The sequence below is a fragment of the Centruroides sculpturatus genome, unplaced genomic scaffold (assembly GCF_000671375.1).
Source record: "Centruroides sculpturatus isolate CEXI.00-Female unplaced genomic scaffold, Cexi_2.0 scaffold2124, whole genome shotgun sequence".
Lineage (NCBI taxonomy): Eukaryota > Metazoa > Arthropoda > Arachnida > Scorpiones > Buthidae > Centruroides > Centruroides sculpturatus.
The window spans coordinates 16302-42243 of NW_019386256.1; the positions used below are offsets into that span (position 1 = coordinate 16302).

The following is a 25942-nucleotide window of genomic DNA, read 5'->3' on the forward strand; positions in this document are numbered from 1 at the left end:
AGACTCATTTTATTGATCAAATACACAATTTTTATATTTTTTCTAATTAAAATTATGCCTTTATAATTATGGGATACACTTTATTCTTAAATTTGTCATTGCATTATATTTTATTATTCTAATATCAACTGATGAAGAACAGAAATGTTTCAAAACAGTTTTGATAACATAAAAACTACAGACTTCTATATTTAATCTTGCTTCTTATGGTTTAAGATATATCATTATGTAAATTATAAAAAAATTTGATTAATTATTTAAACAGAATAAATAAATAAATTTTTATTACCTTTTTTCTTCTTCACATTTTGCATCTTCGGTAATATTCTAAAAGAAATTAATAAATTAAGAAAATTGAAAAGTTGTAATAAATGCTTATGATTCTTTCTTACAATTTCCCCATTTCTTTCTTTTTGTAATTTCTTTTTCTCTTTTCTTTTCTGAAAAAAAAAATTAAATTATTATTATTTAATTTATAATATATATTATTTTAATACTTTAATTTATTAAATTTCATACTTTTTTCTTAGCTCTTCTTTTTTCTGCTCTCTTCTTTTCTCTTTCTTCTTCAGCAATTAAAGCATCTGCATTCTGTTTGGCTTCCTATGAAAATAATCTCTGTTAATTAGACTTAAAACTTTGATACATTTTATTCTTTTTAAATTCAGCTAACTCAAAACATTATCATAATCGTAGCATTTTTGCAGCCTTAGAATGATGTAAATAATCTTTTTAAAGAATGTTGAGTAAAATTGCAGCTCTGAATAAGCCAGCTGGGTTGGTTTATTGATTACAGTAATGTGACATATAGGTGATTTGTCAAGTGGGATGCCTCCCAATAGGACTTATGGAAAATTGTCCCCTATTTAGATGTTACAAACATAAAGAAAATCCAGATAACTCTACATGATCAGCTCATTGTGAGGTGCAAAGCTACTACCAGTGTTATCCACTCGGCCTCTGGTGGGCTATGAGATAGTTGGGACCTTATCAGAGCTGTAGACTATGCCCATGGGAGCAAAAATAGTCAAAGAAATCTATGGTCTTTGTATGACCCTTCAAAGAATAGCCTCCAAAAATCAGTCTATCTGAAATTTTGAAGAGTATCAAAAATGGAAAATCTGAAAGTGAAAAATCTGGAATTATTTCTCAAAACAACGATAAAAATTAGCTGTTTTCCACTTTACTAGAGATGGCTAACAGCTCATAAAACACAAGAAACCCATTTTACTGACTACTTCTGGAGTGTGAATGGAGTCACATTGTTCACCCAGTAAGTCTATCACGTGTTTATAGGTTGATTTTGAAAGGCTATATCTTGCAAAGGTCATATGCAGAATATCAGTTTCTTTGACATTTTTTACTCCTACAGACATGGTCTACAACTCTAATTAGGTCCTAACTGCCTCATTCAGAGCTGCAATTTTATTGAATATTGTCTATCTTGAATTTAGAATTGTGAAATCCATTGTTCTTGTTCTTAGATTAACAGAATAATTTTTGACAATTATCTAGCATTTTAATTTAAATGTTTTGCAAATATAAAAAAATAACCTTTTCTTCTTTTCAAAAAAATGTTTATTAATTTTTGGTCTAATTTATAGGCCTACACCAGGTTTTCCATCATTTGACCATCAATAAACATTTTGCTGGAAAGAAAAGAAATTATTTTTTGATATTTGCAAAAGGTTGCAGGTCTGTTTTCCATTTTCTGGTCAAAATATTATGATTGTAGAAATGCAGTTAGTGCAATTTAAAGGATAAAACATATATCATCTCTTGCAATATTGTTATTTTCTAATTCTAATAAAGTGTTTTAAATTATTTATAATGAGTGATTAAGAAATTTAAAAAAACTTGGCACCATTACAAATCAATTGATACGTAAAACACTATTACATTTAGATAACAAAAACTATTTAATATAAAATATTTTCAGACTAATTTAAGCCATCCCAAGCATAGAACACATAAATGAAATAGAATATCTTTTACAATTTAAACTTAGAATTTCAAAATATTACAAATTGTAACAGTCAAATAAATTTAAAACTGTTTTTAAACAGATAACAATAATAAAATTTTATTAACTAAATCTAGTTCAAATGTTTTGTTTTATTATTATTATACAAACAGCTGCTCACCTGGCAAAATGTATTCTACTACACTTATGTGTAATAGAATACATTTTATGCCCAGCTGCAGATGGCCTAAATTAGGTTGAAAACATTTTATATTAAATAATTTTGGTTACTGAATTTAGCAGTGTTTTGTGAATAAGTGATCAAAATTTATTTGTAGAAATAAAAATAATTCTAATGTTTCTTGCAGTGGTGTTTTTATTATAATTAATATTAGAATCCAATTGTATTCAAGTTTATTTATTTAAAATCTATCAACAAAGTGTGAATCTCTCATTTTTAAAAAGACAAACATATAATCTTGCTCAAGTAATCCAGTTATAAAAACATGCATTTCAAATGTCCCTCCAAGATTCTCAGAACATTCCTATTCAATTTCCCTGGTGTATTAAAATTTTTTAATGTAATAAATTAAACATTTACATTTAAAATCATAATATCCATATGTTAATGAAAGATTCATGCTTACAGCATGTATACCTTTGTACATTCATATGAGAATCACATACATTTCTCCATTCTATTGTTAATTATTAAATATTCCCATCAGATGGTGCTGACATATGTACAGTATCTCCATTTAAATTCATTATTTTCTTGGGGTTCTTTAACCTTACATTTAGGCATATTATCTTCATATTTTAATATCTTCTTTATCAATATCACAATTATTATTACAACAATGCTCTGTTATCACCAAGTTTTTGTATTGTAACTTAATTTCATTGAGATGTGGACATTTACAGTAGGATTTTAAATGTGATTGTTTAATTTATGTTAAAAAATTTTAATACACTGAGAAACTATAGAGGAATGGTCTAAGAATCTTGGAGGGATGTTCAAAATGCACTGGATTATTTGAGTATGGATAATATAGATAATTTTAACCAGAGAAACTTGTTTGTTTTTTAAAAATGAGAGATTACTGCTTTGTTGAAATATTTTAAATAAATAAACTCAAATAACTGACATTGTAATATTAATGAAAATAATTATTTTTAACTGACTTGTGAGTATATGATGGAAAAAAAATCTAAAACAAACAATAGAGAATTTAATATTAAGCTAATATTTATTAAAATCATAGATTAATTTTTTTAATTAATAGCATCTCACCTCAACAGTAAGAACTGGAAAAACTGAAAATAAAAATATTATTATTAAATATTATGATAATTATAAAAACTCATAATCTATTTCAAAAATGATTAAATACAACCTATATTTTTATATTTTATATGTAAAGACTGTCCCAAACGAGTATGTACATTACAAGAATAAGGAATATAAATACTGTACAATAATATTTCTTAAATGACTGAATAATATATCTATTAAACTCCCAATATTCTAATTTAAAGTAATATACATTCAAAATTTTATCATAAAAATCATATTTAATAAGTGATTTAATAGTCTAATATTGCACTAATTCTACTCATTTTGTTAAATTAGAACAGACAATTACCAAAAATTAATAAATATATTGTCAATTAATCATTTTTCATAGCATCCTATTACTCAAATCAATTTAAAGTTAGATTACTTTATATTATATAATTAAAATATTAAATATTTAATTTTCAAATGATATTCAATGATTCAACCTTAAAATGTACATTTATGCTTATAACAAAAAGTAATTTAATGACGAATAAATTAAAAATATAAATTATTTTTAATGTTTAATTCTGAATTATCATCTATAAACTATTGCATTGAATATATTATAAAGAATTGACAAACTAAAATCATTTATATAATAAAAATACAGTCGACCCCCGTATAAGATCATTGATTATTCCGTTTTATATGAATTCCATGTTGTACAAGTCACTTAAATTTTACAAATACGTGAGCCGTTCACAGCCCGGTACACGTATTTGTAAAATCTAAGTGACTTGTACAACATGGAATTCATATAAAACGGAATAATCAATGATCTTATACGGGGGTCGACTGTAGTTTCTTAATTTAATGGCAATATCTGTTATTTATATTTTCAAGTGGTTTTTCAAAATTTAATAAGTTTTTTAAGTAAATGCAATCTAACTTTTGTGTTAAAAATAAATTATCAACCAATATATTTTCTAATATTTAAAGCATTAAAACTTAGTTTTGCATTTTAGGCAAATCACTAGAATAAAGAAAGTGAATGAGTGATAAAAATCATGCATTAAAATAATTCTGAATTATTTGAATTTTGTAATTTTTATATAACCTTTAACATAAGAAGTTTTTAAATTTCTTTTGACACCAATATGAATTTATAACAAATATACATACATATCCTCATGCTCATAATTCAATAAGAGTGAGCAGCTGGCAAAAGGGTACTACAAGTCACCCATTCAGCAACTTTCTCCAAACTTCCCTATCCAGACACACCTCTTTTGCTTCAGACACACTCATGCATCTTCTAACACACTTCCTCACATTCTCTTTCTGACTCAACACCTTACGTTCCTTCAAATACTTATCCACTTGTTCCAACCAAGACTTTCTTGGCCTTCCCTTTCCATGCTTCTTATCCATCTTTTCCCTGTATATTCTCTTTAACAGTTCTCTTTTCATTCTCTCAATATGGCCAAACCATCTCAGAGTCGATTTATTCACCTTTTGAATCATTCTCTCTTTCACCCATATTCCTCCAGCACTTGTTCATTTCTCACATATTCTCTCCTCATTATGTCAAACACTCCTAACAAATACTCTAATATGATTCCTGCCACTCTTCCATCATACTCAACTCTCCCCCACACACCCATTTGTGTCCTTTATCCCTTGCACGTCTACTCATTGCATTCACTCTTCTGATAATTTTATCATCTATCCTATTCATCTATCATGCTTCCCAAATATACAAACTCATTCACTTTTCCAGTTGGTCACCATTCAGCTCAATCATGCAATCTGTTTGCTCAACTTTGCAGTCAAACTAATCACCTTAGTTTTATTCACATTCACTCACAGCATATATTCCTCATATACCTCTTCCAGATTAGAACAAGTATTTGAAGCTCTTCAATGCTCTGCTAATAGCAGTGTTATCTGCATACAACAATTGACATACTCATTCATTCCATACTCAGGCACTCTAGATCTCCTCGTGCATGCATCCATGAAAACATTAAATAACCACATGAACATAACACACCCTCCTCAATTGTGAACAACTCACTTTGCCATCCACAAATGCTCTGCTGTTTTAATATATTGCTCTCACATCTTTAAGTAGTTTATCTCTCACTCCATAATCACAATATTTACCACAGTTTCTCTCTATGCACTCTAACATATGTTTTCTCTAGATCAACAAACACTGCAAACACTTTTTACCCACATTCAAACATCTTTCCACAAATCACTAACAATATGAAGATCTGGTTCACACATCTCTTCTCTTTCATAAATTCACATTGCACTTTTCATATCTGCTTTGTAGTCAGCTTCTCAACTCTGTCAACTAATACTCATGAAAAAACTTCCAGGTATACTCAGCAAGCTTATGCCATGGAAGTTCTTACTTTCTACCATTTTACCCTTTCGCTTGCATATCAGAACAATCACAGCACTTTTCTAATCTTACAGACTATACCCTTATCCTGATGTAAGTTTCAGAGTTGGAAGACCCATTCTTCCACATTTTTCATTTTTTCCCACATTTCTGCAGTTACACACACACTCTAGATCAACGGTGGGCAACCCCCGGCCCGCGGGCCAGCTACGGCCCGCGAAGAGTTTCTATTTGGCCCGCGAGATGTTTAGAAGATATTATAAATAAATATTTTTCGATGTAATTCGTCTAGTTTAAATTGAATATTATTTTCTGAAGTGTTGCGGCAGCAATGACAGGAAAAAATAAGGGAGTCATTTCCTTATTAAAACAAAAAATGGGAGAACAGAATTTTTCTAAATTATTTATATCTCATCGCATCATCCATCAAGAAAATCTATGTGCAAAAGCTATGCAATTAGAAAATGTAATGTCTGTCGTATCCAACTACATAGTGCTGTTTTTATTGTGTTTAAAGTCACTTAGATTTTACAAATAGGTGAGCCGTTCACAGCCCGGCACACGCATTTGTAAAATCTAAGTGACTCATACAACATGGAATTCATATAAAACGGAATAATCAACAGTGTTATAGGGGGGTCGACTGTAGTAATTAATTTCTTTTTATTTATTTATTTATTTATTTTATATTTGCAGACTAAGAATTTACAGGTCACAAGGTGTCAATTAACTACTATGGCCCGCGGAAAAAACGTAAAATTTATTCTGGCCCATGTTATAAAAAAGGTTGCCCACCCTTGTTCTAGATGAAGAGATTTACCATTTTGCATCCTAATCTCACTTAAAAGAATAGATCCATATCCATCACTATTTTAATTTATCTCCACAACTGTTCCTCCACTGCCTTTCAACAAGCTCTCAAATATTCATGCCACCTTTACACACCTCACAATCATCCCACAGCAGGTCACAATTTGCTCTTTGTACACGGAGTACACTTTTCTTTCTGTTGCCACATATACTCTGAATTTGTTTCCAGAACAGTTTTCTATTCTGTTCAAATGTCCCTTGCAAACATTCAGTCCATTCTTCATTCATTCTGTCCTTACTTTCATTAATCACTCATGTAGCTTCTCATTTCTTCACTCTGTACTTATTCTCACTCATATGCCATTTAGTATGCTCATGTATGCAGCCTTTTCTCTTTCATTGCTTGCTCAACTCAGTCATTCTATCACACAGTTTCTCTCTCATAACCCACTCTTGTTACACTACATACCTCTTTTGCTGCTTCTAAACACACAAGATTGGAAATCAAATCCTTTCAAACCACTTCCAGATCACTTAACTCTTCATTCACTTTCCCTAGTTTTAACTGAACATAATCTCTACACTTGTCTTTTCTATTCACCAGGCATCTGTTTTCACTCACTACAGAGCATTGTTTTCATCCTGTTGTTATGCCCTCAATCTTCACTTGCACCCTCAATACCATTTTTTTAAATTTTTTTTTATTTGTGGTTTTAGGCCCCTTACCGCTCAGAGAGCACAAAGAGGCCAAAAATACCATTAAGTAATGATACTGAGCCACAGTTGGCTCCTCTCATAACTTGTATTTGCCACTACATCTCTTAATCTATTATCATATACAACAAAATCTATTATACCTCTGACCTTTCATACAATTTTCCCATCTATATTTGATCTTGTGTAAAGAATGGTTACCTCATGAATGGTCTTGTGTGGAAAAAGGTATTGGACACCCATGGGTCTTTTTCCACATAAGATCAATTGCTCTCCAATATCATTCATCTGGGAATCACCACATAGACCTAGCACTCTCTGATGTCTCTCTCTTCACACCCACCCATCCATTCACATTTCCAGTTAGAATCAAATGCTGCTGAGAGTCATCCAAGACACTATGTAACTTTTCCCAAAACTTGTTCTTTTCAGCATCCATTGGGGCATAAACAATGATGGCACTCACTCTGCATCTTTACTTTGAAGTGCATCCACATCAGTCTTTCATTCACTTGCTTATACTTCTGCATGAGTACATTAACTAAAACATCTACTTCTGCATTTGCTTACTCTCTCTCTTGCACATCAGACCAAATCAACCCATTCCCATTCACATCCATACAATCCTTGCCTTTCACTCTCGTCTTACTCATTCAAAGAACATCAAATTTATTTTCAGCCATTTCCCTTATTAACTCATTCACTTTATCTCTCGCTCCTCTTACATTCCACACACTAAATCAACATTCACACTTCCACTTTTTTTTCTCATTGGCTTAATCCAGTCCTGTCACTTGCTGGTTGTTGAAGGAAACTCTTAAGGTTAAAAGTCCCACCATTCCCAGATCCTACCTTTCTTTCCTCTTGTCTTCTTTTAAGAGGAAAAAGTATTTACATGATGGGAATGTTAGCTCCACATACAACCCCCATCCTGAAGGACTAGCAATCCCACCTTAGTTTGGCTCTTATCCTCTGGCCCATTAAGAAAACATACCAATTATTGATAAAAATAAATATTTCATAATTACCAAGGAATATTTTCTGAATTGAATGTATCATTTCAGATTTAAAAACAGATATTCGGAACTACTAACATTGTGTATAATTTCTGTTGTTGTCTTCTGTGTAATGTTGATATAAATAACTGACTTTTTAAATAACCTATAAAAACTTTGTTTGATTACTGTTTGAATTTTTGCTTACTATTATACTAGAAAATTTAATAAAATAATAAGGGAAATGGTTTGCTCTTAAGACTGGAATCTATCAGCATTTTTGAATTGGTTACATACTACATGCATTCTGAATAATTCATTAGAAACTTTAAATACTTATTCTATCAGTGTAAAAAATTAAATTGTTATTTATAATTTAAATATATTATATTTCTATTGATCAATGTAAATGAAAAGTCAATTCAATCATCTGATTTTCTTAATAAAAAATCCTGTTTATTTAAGTTATTCAAAACTGTGAATACTTCATAACATTTAAATTTTATATGTAAATTTCTTTCATATTATTACTTTGATTATATCAAAAATAAATTTGTTACTTTTCTCCAATATTTTTTCACTTAAATCAGTTGGAGTTCAATGTTTAATTCCTAAACAGAATATTGAAATATTTAAGAAAAATACTTTAAACCAAGTAATTAAAATAATTTTTAAAATATTTTATTGTAAAAAATTTTAAAAATAAATCATCATGAAAAAATTTATTATTTTTTAATCAAAAAAAGTACTCACCATTTCTAGTTTTATAACTTAAATCAGTTGCATCACTTTCATTACCAGAATCATTATCATCCCAATCATCAGTTTCATCATTTGAATCTAAATTTTAAATAACTTGTCTTTTTAATCTCATTTATAAAAAGTATTATTATTAAGTAAATCTATATATATATATATATATAGATTTACTTCCTAACTACATGGAATTGCTATATATATAGCATTTCCATGTGGTGAGAAAGGATTTCTGCATCCTTGACATTAACTACATGTTTGTAAAGACTTTCCTTAAAAAAATCTAGACTCATTGCATCAGCTATATTCTCTTTTTCTCTAATTTCCTGCAGTATACAGGCTCTCTTGCACTCTACCACTGCTTCCCTCTGCTAATGCTCTTTTTGGATTTATAAAGATCTATACAAACAATGCAATTAATATCAAGAATGAAGAAACCCTTCCTAGCCCACAGAAATAGCATCTATAGCTTAAAAATACAAGCACATGATAAGTAGAAAGTGCATAAAAGATGTACAGGGATCCTTCACTAAATTCATAATGGTATGCCTCCATTTGTTTGGTTATTGTCACACTGTGTATTTCTTATATATAAGTGAATTTTTTACCATATTTCGCAAACTGTCTGGCATGTCAGTCTTTGTGGGGAGACCACGAAATCAGATATTTCCATATGGTAAAAACCAGCATGCTGGTAACCCTGAGGTTTCTAGCATGTTGGTCTTTCCCAGTTATATGTGGTATGTTGGTCAATCCACAAAAATACAGTATCACATAATGTGATAGTGTCATAACATTTAAACTTTAAACCTTAAGTGTTCTTTTTTAACCATTGATGATTTTCAAATTATTGGAATTTTGTGGATGTGTTCAAATTTAGATTTTGCTATTGAAAATGAGCTAACTAGCTTAAACATACTAAAGAAATTTTGAATTTTTCTGTACTCTAAACAGTAGTGTGAAATTATTTATTTGAAAAACTACCATATTTTACAGCATATAAAATGCTCTTCCATTTTGGCACAGAATATTTAGGAAATGTATTTAAGCTGTCCTGTGAAGGTTACTCCTTTGAAAGTTACTCCAAACATTTTTACTGTATTACAGTTAAAATATTATTATTACTATTAATAGTACTACTACTACGTTTAATTAAACAATAACATTTTTATTTAAGAGTTGGGCTGGATAGAGATTAGTTAACTGTAGCCTACTGAAGGCAGTTAGGAAAATTCTTTAGCCTGTGAGAGATTGCATCTTCACATATATAATGCTTTTTAGCCTTCTTTTTAGACAAAAGTTGTATTGTGTATGCCTTAAAATATGGTAAATTATGAATTAAAAAATAAAATGAAATTATTCATACCATTTTCTTCTCCAAAAAAAACTTGCTGAAATAATGACAGCATATTTTCCTGAAAAAAATGTAAATTGTTAATTTTATCCTTCAATTTAATGAAAGGATAATCATAATTTTACAATAAATAAACTGTATTGAAAAGTCTAACAATTTAAAAATATCATTTATTGAGTGTAAAGCATTTTATCATTCACTTACATATTCATATTTTAGAATTAATTTTTATTCATTCTATAATAATTACCAATATGTAAAACTGGATTTAATTAATTAGTTTGTCTACAAAATGCTTCTACTATATCACCATTAAAAATACACTTAATACGCAGTAAAACTGTTAAATATATAACTACGACAATTACAGTGAATTGCGTTTAGTTGAATCTCTAGATTTTTTAAAATTGTTTTAAAAAGCTGTAGGTTTTTGCTGTTATTTTCTAAAGTTTAGAATGTATATATATTTATGAATAAACTTTAATTTCAGTGTAAGTTTATCATCAGTTATTGGTTATGACAGAACATTCAGAGTAAGAATCTCTGAATGTTATTCTAATTTGTGTTCAAAGATAAAAACAATATGCTAAAATAAATTGATATGAATAGTCTGATTTTTAATTTCTTACCTTTAAATTCTCAAAATAAGTCTACAATAATTAAGAGTTAAGTATTGACTTTAACAACTCCATTATCATTAAAACTATATGGGAAATAAATCACTTTACGTATCTAAAAACTTAAATTAAACAAGTTTTAATTAAAATAAATATTTTTGGAAATTCAACATGCCATCCTGAGATCCACTACAAATAAAAACTGTTTAAAGTGAATATTGAATGATGATAGTGGTAGTAGTGGTAAGAATAAACTTTAAACCAAGTTATCTAATTATTATATATTACTGAACATATATAAACAATTTGTTTGCTATAAATACATATTATTCTATTAGAATATGGCAGAAATTTCATACACTATGTAAATGTTTTCAAAATATATATATAACAATATACAGATAAGAACATGTAATTATTGTATATTATTCGTTATTAAAAAATATATATATAATACTTTAATTCTGCAATTTTTCCTGATAAATATATAATTATATAACTAAATAATATAAATCAAAAACTTCCTTTTCAATCATGTTAGCAATTCAGAATTTATGTCTTGGTGTATAATGAAAATTAATATACATAATATACAGTCAAACTTTCATAGTATGAACTTCTATATAGTGAATTTCTCCATATAACGTATTTTTGCAATGTACACTGATCTTATATATATATATGAGTTCACAATACATATATCTATTATATATATACTAAATTTCTATATAATGAACATTTTTAATTTGTAAGAACTATCAATCATTAAAAGTCAATTACTCTATCTGGATTGAGTTCAAATTTAGGTTCAATTTCAAGTATCAATCTGTAAACCCTTTGTAAAACTGTGGCCAAGGTGTGAGAAATACTGGTTGTTAGCTTTTAAAGTCATCATGTAATCTGCCCCCTTATGGCTACCAGTTGTAGAGAGAGATATTATCTGTCAATGAAGCATTTGGACCTAAATGATTTATAATTAACAATTATCAAAAATGTCAGAAAGGTAATAATTTTGAGAACTGCTAGACTAATTTTTGAGGTTAGTGAGATTTTATTTTATTTAATAAGTCATCTAGTTGAAGTTTGAAGAACTGTTTATATAGTTTAAGCATTACTAAAAAATTAATGTGTTGCTTGAAATTGATAAAAGCTCAAAAAAGAAAGACAATGCAGCAAAGTTTGAAATTCCTGTGAGTAGTTTATCAGCCATACTAACAAATCACAAAGGAATTTTGAAATTAGCCAATGATGCAAGATCTACAGCAAAATGTGCTTAAACCTGTGTTTACATCAATGTTGATGAAGCAGTTTTAATATTCTTACTAAGTGTGAAGCATATTGCAAAGAGAGAACATTTTTCAATTGTTCAATGCAATAAAAAATTACAGATTTGTTTTTTACAAAAATGTAGTTAAACTAATTTTTAAGTATTTTGACATATAAATGTAAAATTACTAAAAATTAAAATTACATTTATGTTATTAGTGTATATTATGTTTATACTAATTTAAATTATATAAAACAATAAAAAAATATTACATTAAAATAATACTTTAGTTACCTAAAAGTGTAATTTCTGTACAACGAAATTTCCCTATAACAAATTTTTTTCAGGATTTAACAACTTCAATATGTAGAAGTTTGACTGTATTTCACGTGGATTTTTTAAATTCTATCAACTTTCTATGAAATTCATTACATTTCTAAATTATCAGAAAACTAGTAATTTTACTGATTTACAATAAACTTTACTGGAAGTAACATTTCAATAATCAATTCTTATTTTCTATGCAGGAAGTGAAATGCTTTCATAGTCATCATTATTGTAATTTAATACAACGTGCACATTTCTATGATGTTAAAAATCCAAATACTATACTATTGTGGCTAATTGTTATCAATATGTTATCTGTATTCTAATCTTTGTATGCTTCTATACAATTTCTGAATAATTAATGGTTTTATAGTTAGCATTTAAATGATTTTTTGTAAAGCTTAAAAAATAAATGTTCATTTTTATATTACAAATTTATTTCTTCACATATTTAACAATTATTTATTTATTTATATCAGAGAACCAGGAAATTATTACACTTACCTATGTCAGTATTTTACTTTTTCACTTTTTGTCTTTATTACAAAGTTTTGCTTTAAAGCTTTTGATATGAAGTGTTGATTTCTTTTTTTAATTTCTGAAATTAAAGTATACATAAATATAATATTAAAAATATTTATTATTTTGGATATTTTATCAAAACAATTAAATAAAATTTGTTAAACAAAAAGTTTCATTGAACACTGAAGATTATTGCTATTTTGTTAAGTCTTTAAATATTTAAAGTTAATTCTTTTAAATAAATATTATAACTGTATATTAACTTAGGTTCATATGAATTTGATATATTCAAACATTTTAGAATATAAATAAACACAGATAATAATAATCTTGTGATGTTATCAAAATATAAAAGAAAATATTTAATGTATATTCACGTATTTACAAGTACTCTTGACAATTTCAACTTATTAACATCAGGCAATAATTAAATTAAGTAAAATGTATAGAACTATTTATCATTAAAAGAGTTCATACAACTCAAGAAATTAAAATCATCCAGAAACTTTGGACTTTATTAAGTGAGATACAGTCCGCTCACCTTAAAACAAACATCGATAAAGCAAACTCTCACATTAAATGAAATTTTGCAGTTGCCTTGGCAAAATACCATTGTCACAACATTAATTTTCACACAATAGAGCAAACAAAAATTTTACCAGAATTTGTTAAACCAAACAGAAATTGCTTTCACAACTCCCAAGAAATAACCTTAACTCCAATAATAATTTTATTATTCATACAGAAAAGCATAAAAAGCAAAGTGGTACTGTAATAAATGTTCTATTTTGAGTATAATAGATTTTTTTCTAGTAGGCAAAGACAGTTTGACCTCAGATTGTAGAGTAATTCAAATATCTGATTTTAGTGGGCCATTCTACTGTACTCAAAAAATAGGAGTTAAAGTTTAAAGATGTTTACCCCTTTAAATGGATGCTGACCCATGCAAACATGTGATTGTTTATATATGGTGAATGCATATAGTGAAGCTAGGTTTGGCTACTTTGTGCCAAATTTGGATCCTTTTTTTCACTCTTTTGGCACTAAAAAATATATTCTATTTTTTCAAACCATCTTCAACAGTAAAAAAATCACAAATTTCTTTTATCTTCGTTTTGTTTGACCACTCTGATATACCGCTCTACATTTAAACAACAAATACAGTCTCCTCCTCATTTTGTCTGATTTGAAAATCATTTAGATCATTAAATTTATTTAGTGAATTAATGCAAACTATTACAATTTAGAGATTTTGATTGCTTATTAATCCTTAGCTCCATAAATTTTACAACCTTGACCTTAACCCTGAAAACTATTAATATGAATTTTCAATAAAGCAAACTACTGTTTCCCTAGCGATTCATATTAACATAAGTTGATTGTATATAAAAATGCCTTCAAATTTATTTTTAAACTGGATTAAAATAGTCTAGTTTACATGCATTTTAATGAACTTAAGTGGTTCAGCAGGCATGATATGCCTGCTGTACCTTATATACATATATGAATATATACGTAAAAAACATCTCAAAGCCCAATGTTTTAATCATAAACCTAATAATTGCATTCAAATTATATCAAGCTAAAAATAGCCCTGTTTAATATGGCAATAGTTTGGTTTATGATCCTTGAATATGTATATATAAGATATGTTTGATGAAAAATTTCAAAAGAAAGACATTATATATAACATAAATTTTTGATGTTTATTAATAAAATAATTTAATCAATAAATTATTTATTAACATATTAAAATATACCTCTATCTATCAAGGATACAAAAAATAAAATAAAACTAATTAACATAAATTTTCATATTGATATACAGTAGAGCTTCGAAAACTCGGCCTAATGTGGACTGAAGGGTGGCCGAGTTTGTGAAAATGCCAGGTTATCGGGAATGGGGTTAAAAAAATAAGTATGAGTGTTTCCTCAGAAAATACTGTACTGTACTTGTATGTATTGTTTGCTTGAGAATACAACAGAGAATAAACTGCCCAAATACCCTTAAACAAAGGAAAAGTACGACCTTTATGAAGGCATAGAGCCTTTACTACATGAAAACGAAAATTAATGAATACACTGTGTACAGTAATTTACCTGATAAGACAGACCTNCTCCATAAATTTTACAACCTTGACCTTAACCCTGAAAACTATTAATATGAATTTTCAATAAAGCAAACTACTGTTTCCCTAGCGATTCATATTAACATAAGTTGATTGTATATAAAAATGCCTTCAAATTTATTTTTAAACTGGATTAAAATAGTCTAGTTTACATGCATTTTAATGAACTTAAGTGGTTCAGCAGGCATGATATGCCTGCTGTACCTTATATACATATATGAATATATACGTAAAAAACATCTCAAAGCCCAATGTTTTAATCATAAACCTAATAATTGCATTCAAATTATATCAAGCTAAAAATAGCCCTGTTTAATATGGCAATAGTTTGGTTTATGATCCTTGAATATGTATATATAAGATATGTTTGATGAAAAATTTCAAAAGAAAGAGTTCTAAAACATTATATATAACATAAATTTTTGATGTTTATTAATAAAATAATTTAATCAATAAATTATTTATTAACATATTAAAATATACCTCTATCTATCAAGGATACAAAAAATAAAATAAAACTAATTAACATAAATTTTCATATTGATATACAGTAGAGCTTCGAAAACTCGGCCTAATGTGGACTGAAGGGTGGCCGAGTTTGTGAAAATGCCAGGTTATCGGGAATGGGGTTAAAAAAATAAGTATGAGTGTTTCCTCAGAAAATACTGTACTGTACTTGTATGTATTGTTTGCTTGAGAATACAACAGAGAATAAACTGCCCAAATACCCTTAAACAAAGGAAAAGTACGACCTTTATGAAGGCATAGAGCCTTTACTACATGAAAACGAAAATTAATGAATACACTGTGTACAGTAATTTACCTGATAAGACTGACCCCAGAAAAATACTTTATGAGGCATAAAGCTGTCTATAATGAAAATTAATTAACTAAGGATTTTTTGCCCTGCCAGGGTGTGGCCGAGTTATCCAGAGTGCCAAGTTTTCAAGGCTCTACTGTAATTAAAAAAAATAAACTCAAATAAATTTTTTCAGTTAAATATATAAAAATAGCTTTCACAAAGTTTATATATTTTTATATGAAAGCCTTGGAGAGAACTGGTAGAACATACAAGCCAAAAAATTCATTTTTTAAATCTTAAACTATCTTACATTTAAAAGAAGATACAATGTCGAATTTGGTGTTTGACATTCTTTACAAAAGATGAGAAACAAAGGAATTATACCTTATTCTTATAATGAATATTTAACTTGTTTAGTCCAATTTCAAGCCTTAAAGCTATATAGTTTCATAATGTAACTTAAAATTGAAAAGATAGAATTCAGAAAACTAAATACCAAGAATGAAAAATCAATGTACTAGTTCTCTTTTGATATTGTTGTACTGTACATTGTTTTGCAACTAGCAGGAACTTATCTGCACCAATACAAATTAATAAGATTCAAGTCAGATAAAATACAATAGATTAAACCTGAACGAAGTTGCAATGTAAGATAGGTTTCGTTATTTTTTCCTTCTGAATTATATTTTGAAGGGTCTGAAATTTGTGAGAATTGTACAAATGAATTAAATTGTAAAAATTCTTTTGTAAGTGTTAGTAAGATTTTTAATAGAAATCTACGTAATTATTATCTAATTGCATAATCTGGAATTGAATAATCCAACTTGAAAAGTATTCCTAAAAATTGGATTTAAATCTTCTCAACTTTATCCAGAAATTTTGTGCCCAAATTGGCACAAAATAAAACTAATTGTTGAAGCAAAGATTAAAAATGACAAAAATAAAAAAGAATTACTTTATTTCAAGGTTTAAAACATAGAAAAAGTACACTTTTCTATGGAAGAATTAGGATAAGTAGGGCAAATTTAAAATAGCAAAAATCATCACTTGGAGAAAGATATTTGATAAAAAGCAGTCTATAGTATAATTAATTGATAAAATATTCTCACATTAACAAAGAAAGGAAAGATAGTTAATTTAGTCTCTACTTCAATTTTATTTATTTATTTTTTAATGTGAAAATTTCTTACATAAAAAAAATTGTCACTCATTATAATCTTGGATAGGTTATGNTTGTTCTAGATGAAGAGATTTACCATTTTGCATCCTAATCTCACTTAAAAGAATAGATCCATATCCATCACTATTTTAATTTATCTCCACAACTGTTCCTCCACTGCCTTTCAACAAGCTCTCAAATATTCATGCCACCTTTACACACCTCACAATCATCCCACAGCAGGTCACAATTTGCTCTTTGTACACGGAGTACACTTTTCTTTCTGTTGCCACATATACTCTGAATTTGTTTCCAGAACAGTTTTCTATTCTGTTCAAATGTCCCTTGCAAACATTCAGTCCATTCTTCATTCATTCTGTCCTTACTTTCATTAATCACTCATGTAGCTTCTCATTTCTTCACTCTGTACTTATTCTCACTCATATGCCATTTAGTATGCTCATGTATGCAGCCTTTTCTCTTTCATTGCTTGCTCAACTCAGTCATTCTATCACACAGTTTCTCTCTCATAACCCACTCTTGTTACACTACATACCTCTTTTGCTGCTTCTAAACACACAAGATTGGAAATCAAATCCTTTCAAACCACTTCCAGATCACTTAACTCTTCATTCACTTTCCCTAGTTTTAACTGAACATAATCTCTACACTTGTCTTTTCTATTCACCAGGCATCTGTTTTCACTCACTACAGAGCATTGTTTTCATCCTGTTGTTATGCCCTCAATCTTCACTTGCACCCTCAATACCATTTTTTTAAATTTTTTTTTATTTGTGGTTTTAGGCCCCTTACCGCTCAGAGAGCACAAAGAGGCCAAAAATACCATTAAGTAATGATACTGAGCCACAGTTGGCTCCTCTCATAACTTGTATTTGCCACTACATCTCTTAATCTATTATCATATACAACAAAATCTATTATACCTCTGACCTTTCATACAATTTTCCCATCTATATTTGATCTTGTGTAAAGAATGGTTACCTCATGAATGGTCTTGTGTGGAAAAAGGTATTGGACACCCATGGGTCTTTTTCCACATAAGATCAATTGCTCTCCAATATCATTCATCTGGGAATCACCACATAGACCTAGCACTCTCTGATGTCTCTCTCTTCACACCCACCCATCCATTCACATTTCCAGTTAGAATCAAATGCTGCTGAGAGTCATCCAAGACACTATGTAACTTTTCCCAAAACTTGTTCTTTTCAGCATCCATTGGGGCATAAACAATGATGGCACTCACTCTGCATCTTTACTTTGAAGTGCATCCACATCAGTCTTTCATTCACTTGCTTATACTTCTGCATGAGTACATTAACTAAAACATCTACTTCTGCATTTGCTTACTCTCTCTCTTGCACATCAGACCAAATCAACCCATTCCCATTCACATCCATACAATCCTTGCCTTTCACTCTCGTCTTACTCATTCAAAGAACATCAAATTTATTTTCAGCCATTTCCCTTATTAACTCATTCACTTTATCTCTCGCTCCTCTTACATTCCACACACTAAATCAACATTCACACTTCCACTTTTTTTTCTCATTGGCTTAATCCAGTCCTGTCACTTGCTGGTTGTTGAAGGAAACTCTTAAGGTTAAAAGTCCCACCATTCCCAGATCCTACCTTTCTTTCCTCTTGTCTTCTTTTAAGAGGAAAAAGTATTTACATGATGGGAATGTTAGCTCCACATACAACCCCCATCCTGAAGGACTAGCAATCCCACCTTAGTTTGGCTCTTATCCTCTGGCCCATTAAGAAAACATACCAATTATTGATAAAAATAAATATTTCATAATTACCAAGGAATATTTTCTGAATTGAATGTATCATTTCAGATTTAAAAACAGATATTCGGAACTACTAACATTGTGTATAATTTCTGTTGTTGTCTTCTGTGTAATGTTGATATAAATAACTGACTTTTTAAATAACCTATAAAAACTTTGTTTGATTACTGTTTGAATTTTTGCTTACTATTATACTAGAAAATTTAATAAAATAATAAGGGAAATGGTTTGCTCTTAAGACTGGAATCTATCAGCATTTTTGAATTGGTTACATACTACATGCATTCTGAATAATTCATTAGAAACTTTAAATACTTATTCTATCAGTGTAAAAAATTAAATTGTTATTTATAATTTAAATATATTATATTTCTATTGATCAATGTAAATGAAAAGTCAATTCAATCATCTGATTTTCTTAATAAAAAATCCTGTTTATTTAAGTTATTCAAAACTGTGAATACTTCATAACATTTAAATTTTATATGTAAATTTCTTTCATATTATTACTTTGATTATATCAAAAATAAATTTGTTACTTTTCTCCAATATTTTTTCACTTAAATCAGTTGGAGTTCAATGTTTAATTCCTAAACAGAATATTGAAATATTTAAGAAAAATACTTTAAACCAAGTAATTAAAATAATTTTTAAAAGAATACAAAATATAATGAAAAATGCTAATTACAATATAAAATTAAGAACTTCATAACATGTTATGATAAAAAGTCAGCAATTAACATGTTTTAACTTTTTTAGCTTTATATCCTTTAACACATTAAGCACACCCTTTTTTATGGACAAAATAGAACAAAAATTATGGCCATTTAATATAATTTTGTCTTTATTGTTGAAAAACATTTTTTTTCTCGATTTTTAAACATGTTGCAGAATTACCCCACCTGGCCCGAATGATTTTTTCCTGATCACATTGTGCCATCTTTTATGCTCATCAGGTTCTAAATAGAACAGAACTTCTATCACATAAATGCATAAATTCTAGGTTGTATAAATGGATTGATACAAATCTAAGAAGAATAGAATAATTACTAAAATAATACACTTACTGTTTTTGTTCACTAACAGAAAATAAAGATTGTTTCTCAAATATTTGTTTTTATGTTTTATATTTCATGATATTGTACCTATTAACATTCATTGTAAAAGAAAAAAAACATTAGAAAAACAAACTGCATATTTCTCGTATTTTATAGATAAAAAAATTAAATTTCTATTAGCATTCTAACATTAAAAAAAATTTACTGGGTTAAGTGCAATTTTCATTTGCACAGGCTATACTCTAACTATTTCCATTATATTTATATGGCTAGCTTGTTTCTCTGAAATAACACAGCACAAATTTTGACGTATAGTGTGTGATGCAGAATGCAACACACATACTATACATTTAACCTGAATTATACATATTTGACCCAGCAATTAACCCAGGCCGTAAAATTGGCCTGGGTTAATTGCTGGGTATGTTGCATATTTGCAATGCACCCAGCAATTAACAATGTGTTGCATAGCTGTAACACATGGCACTTAATGTGTTAAATATACAAAGTGATTGAAGATGGTTGTACAAAACTTCAACAAATTCTCCAAAACAGAATGTGACAAAAATGAATAATCAACAGGGGTAGTAGTACCATGCATTTTCAAGATTGCTTGCAGAGATTATTCCCAATCCCATTCCATTGTTTTGTTTAACAAATACCAACACAATTGGATAAACAAAACAAAAATAAAATCAATGACTGTACAGTATTAATTTTATTAATGTAGTTGTATAGGAAGTTATGCATGAAGAATTAGATGCAACTTTTTTGTTGACCTTGAAAACCATTTTCAAAAATCACTTATATTTCATTAATATTAATGTTTCTGTTTTTGCTTTCAAAATCTCTTTTACCTGTATATCAATGCTAATGTCCAACAGTTATATATTGATTCATTAAAAATGTTATATAGCAATGTTCTATTGTCCATTAAATATTTAAATTGAAATATTTTTGATGAAAATTAATAATACTAAATAATTTAGATTCAGATAACATGATTCCATCCATATATCAATATTTTAAAGAGAAAAAAAACAATGCATTCATAATAAGCCCATGTCCATCAAAATATTGTACTTGATGGAGCAATTTAGATAAATGCTTTTATTATGGAATCACTGTATATATTTCATAGAACAACAGTAAGAAATTATTATATTAACAAAAATTCTTATCAAAAACACTTACATTGATTGATAACTGCTTTACTATTATTGTGTTTGTCAGGATATCATTTAAGGCAAAGATACTTGTATTTTCTAGTTATATCTTTTATTGTTGCATCTAAATAAATACAAATATTTCTTTATATTTATCTGTGCATAAAAATAAAATACAAATAAATTTATACCATAATATACAAACATTTATGTTTAAAATAAAAGAAGAACACGAAATGAGATTCTTAAATCTCATCAANTCATAATAAGCATTTGCTGAGCAGAGTGGAATCAAATATATATAGATTTTAGAGTAAATATCTATATATATATATATATATAGATTTACTTCCTAACTACATGGAATTGCTATATATATAGCATTTCCATGTGGTGAGAAAGGATTTCTGCATCCTTGACATTAACTACATGTTTGTAAAGACTTTCCTTAAAAAAATCTAGACTCATTGCATCAGCTATATTCTCTTTTTCTCTAATTTCCTGCAGTATACAGGCTCTCTTGCACTCTACCACTGCTTCCCTCTGCTAATGCTCTTTTTGGATTTATAAAGATCTATACAAACAATGCAATTAATATCAAGAATGAAGAAACCCTTCCTAGCCCACAGAAATAGCATCTATAGCTTAAAAATACAAGCACATGATAAGTAGAAAGTGCATAAAAGATGTACAGGGATCCTTCACTAAATTCATAATGGTATGCCTCCATTTGTTTGGTTATTGTCACACTGTGTATTTCTTATATATAAGTGAATTTTTTACCATATTTCGCAAACTGTCTGGCATGTCAGTCTTTGTGGGGAGACCACGAAATCAGATATTTCCATATGGTAAAAACCAGCATGCTGGTAACCCTGAGGTTTCTAGCATGTTGGTCTTTCCCAGTTATATGTGGTATGTTGGTCAATCCACAAAAATACAGTATCACATAATGTGATAGTGTCATAACATTTAAACTTTAAACCTTAAGTGTTCTTTTTTAACCATTGATGATTTTCAAATTATTGGAATTTTGTGGATGTGTTCAAATTTAGATTTTGCTATTGAAAATGAGCTAACTAGCTTAAACATACTAAAGAAATTTTGAATTTTTCTGTACTCTAAACAGTAGTGTGAAATTATTTATTTGAAAAACTACCATATTTTACAGCATATAAAATGCTCTTCCATTTTGGCACAGAATATTTAGGAAATGTATTTAAGCTGTCCTGTGAAGGTTACTCCTTTGAAAGTTACTCCAAACATTTTTACTGTATTACAGTTAAAATATTATTATTACTATTAATAGTACTACTACTACGTTTAATTAAACAATAACATTTTTATTTAAGAGTTGGGCTGGATAGAGATTAGTTAACTGTAGCCTACTGAAGGCAGTTAGGAAAATTCTTTAGCCTGTGAGAGATTGCATCTTCACATATATAATGCTTTTTAGCCTTCTTTTTAGACAAAAGTTGTATTGTGTATGCCTTAAAATATGGTAAATTATGAATTAAAAAATAAAATGAAATTATTCATACCATTTTCTTCTCCAAAAAAAACTTGCTGAAATAATGACAGCATATTTTCCTGAAAAAAATGTAAATTGTTAATTTTATCCTTCAATTTAATGAAAGGATAATCATAATTTTACAATAAATAAACTGTATTGAAAAGTCTAACAATTTAAAAATATCATTTATTGAGTGTAAAGCATTTTATCATTCACTTACATATTCATATTTTAGAATTAATTTTTATTCATTCTATAATAATTACCAATATGTAAAACTGGATTTAATTAATTAGTTTGTCTACAAAATGCTTCTACTATATCACCATTAAAAATACACTTAATACGCAGTAAAACTGTTAAATATATAACTACGACAATTACAGTGAATTGCGTTTAGTTGAATCTCTAGATTTTTTAAAATTGTTTTAAAAAGCTGTAGGTTTTTGCTGTTATTTTCTAAAGTTTAGAATGTATATATATTTATGAATAAACTTTAATTTCAGTGTAAGTTTATCATCAGTTATTGGTTATGACAGAACATTCAGAGTAAGAATCTCTGAATGTTATTCTAATTTGTGTTCAAAGATAAAAACAATATGCTAAAATAAATTGATATGAATAGTCTGATTTTTAATTTCTTACCTTTAAATTCTCAAAATAAGTCTACAATAATTAAGAGTTAAGTATTGACTTTAACAACTCCATTATCATTAAAACTATATGGGAAATAAATCACTTTACGTATCTAAAAACTTAAATTAAACAAGTTTTAATTAAAATAAATATTTTTGGAAATTCAACATGCCATCCTGAGATCCACTACAAATAAAAACTGTTTAAAGTGAATATTGAATGATGATAGTGGTAGTAGTGGTAAGAATAAACTTTAAACCAAGTTATCTAATTATTATATATTACTGAACATATATAAACAATTTGTTTGCTATAAATACATATTATTCTATTAGAATATGGCAGAAATTTCATACACTATGTAAATGTTTTCAAAATATATATATAACAATATACAGATAAGAACATGTAATTATTGTATATTATTCGTTATTAAAAAATATATATATAATACTTTAATTCTGCAATTTTTCCTGATAAATATATAATTATATAACTAAATAATATAAATCAAAAACTTCCTTTTCAATCATGTTAGCAATTCAGAATTTATGTCTTGGTGTATAATGAAAATTAATATACATAATATACAGTCAAACTTTCATAGTATGAACTTCTATATAGTGAATTCCTCCATATAACGTATTTTTGCAATGTACACTGATCTTATATATATATATGAGTTCACAATACATATATCTATTATATATATACTAAATTTCTATATAATGAACATTTTTAATTTGTAAGAACTATCAATCATTAAAAGTCAATTACTCTATCTGGATTGAGTTCAAATTTAGGTTCAATTTCAAGTATCAATCTGTAAACCCTTTGTAAAACTGTGGCCAAGGTGTGAGAAATACTGGTTGTTAGCTTTTAAAGTCATCATGTAATCTGCCCCCTTATGGCTACCAGTTGTAGAGAGAGATATTATCTGTCAATGAAGCATTTGGACCTAAATGATTTATAATTAACAATTATCAAAAATGTCAGAAAGGTAATAATTTTGAGAACTGCTAGACTAATTTTTGAGGTTAGTGAGATTTTATTTTATTTAATAAGTCATCTAGTTGAAGTTTGAAGAACTGTTTATATAGTTTAAGCATTACTAAAAAATTAATGTGTTGCTTGAAATTGATAAAAGCTCAAAAAAGAAAGACAATGCAGCAAAGTTTGAAATTCCTGTGAGTAGTTTATCAGCCATACTAACAAATCACAAAGGAATTTTGAAATTAGCCAATGATGCAAGATCTACAGCAAAATGTGCTTAAACCTGTGTTTACATCAATGTTGATGAAGCAGTTTTAATATTCTTACTAAGTGTGAAGCATATTGCAAAGAGAGAACATTTTTCAATTGTTCAATGCAATAAAAAATTACAGATTTGTTTTTTACAAAAATGTAGTTAAACTAATTTTTAAGTATTTTGACATATAAATGTAAAATTACTAAAAATTAAAATTACATTTATGTTATTAGTGTATATTATGTTTATACTAATTTAAATTATATAAAACAATAAAAAAATATTACATTAAAATAATACTTTAGTTACCTAAAAGTGTAATTTCTGTACAACGAAATTTCCCTATAACAAATTTTTTTCAGGATTTAACAACTTCAATATGTAGAAGTTTGACTGTATTTCACGTGGATTTTTTAAATTCTATCAACTTTCTATGAAATTCATTACATTTCTAAATTATCAGAAAACTAGTAATTTTACTGATTTACAATAAACTTTACTGGAAGTAACATTTCAATAATCAATTCTTATTTTCTATGCAGGAAGTGAAATGCTTTCATAGTCATCATTATTGTAATTTAATACAACGTGCACATTTCTATGATGTTAAAAATCCAAATACTATACTATTGTGGCTAATTGTTATCAATATGTTATCTGTATTCTAATCTTTGTATGCTTCTATACAATTTCTGAATAATTAATGGTTTTATAGTTAGCATTTAAATGATTTTTTGTAAAGCTTAAAAAATAAATGTTCATTTTTATATTACAAATTTATTTCTTCACATATTTAACAATTATTTATTTATTTATATCAGAGAACCAGGAAATTATTACACTTACCTATGTCAGTATTTTACTTTTTCACTTTTTGTCTTTATTACAAAGTTTTGCTTTAAAGCTTTTGATATGAAGTGTTGATTTCTTTTTTTAATTTCTGAAATTAAAGTATACATAAATATAATATTAAAAATATTTATTATTTTGGATATTTTATCAAAACAATTAAATAAAATTTGTTAAACAAAAAGTTTCATTGAACACTGAAGATTATTGCTATTTTGTTAAGTCTTTAAATATTTAAAGTTAATTCTTTTAAATAAATATTATAACTGTATATTAACTTAGGTTCATATGAATTTGATATATTCAAACATTTTAGAATATAAATAAACACAGATAATAATAATCTTGTGATGTTATCAAAATATAAAAGAAAATATTTAATGTATATTCACGTATTTACAAGTACTCTTGACAATTTCAACTTATTAACATCAGGCAATAATTAAATTAAGTAAAATGTATAGAACTATTTATCATTAAAAGAGTTCATACAACTCAAGAAATTAAAATCATCCAGAAACTTTGGACTTTATTAAGTGAGATA

The 25942-nt window shown here is 27.7% G+C and overlaps 1 protein-coding gene and 1 long non-coding RNA gene across 2 annotated transcripts in view; both read right to left on the reverse strand.

The window, feature by feature from the left end:
* The window catches only part of LOC111614287 (tetratricopeptide repeat protein 31-like), a 37572-nt gene extending 16279 nt beyond the window's left edge, over positions 1-21293 (reverse strand). Inside the window, exons 1-8 of the mRNA XM_023355662.1 lie at positions 21180-21293; positions 13003-13096; positions 10300-10348; positions 8931-9017; positions 3258-3280; positions 520-603; positions 393-440; positions 290-327 (exon numbers count right to left, since the gene is read on the reverse strand). Of these exons, the coding sequence (XP_023211430.1) occupies positions 290-327; positions 393-440; positions 520-603; positions 3258-3280; positions 8931-9017; positions 10300-10342 (323 nt within the window). The 5' untranslated portion in view covers positions 10343-10348; positions 13003-13096; positions 21180-21293. The remainder of the gene's footprint in view (positions 1-289; positions 328-392; positions 441-519; positions 604-3257; positions 3281-8930; positions 9018-10299; positions 10349-13002; positions 13097-21179) is intronic.
* A 4054-nt stretch (positions 21294-25347) lies between these two features.
* Positions 25348-25942, reverse strand: part of LOC111614288 — a 28621-nt gene continuing 28026 nt past the window's right edge. Inside the window, exon 4 of the long non-coding RNA XR_002754900.1 lies at positions 25348-25489. This is a non-coding gene — a long non-coding RNA (uncharacterized LOC111614288). The remainder of the gene's footprint in view (positions 25490-25942) is intronic.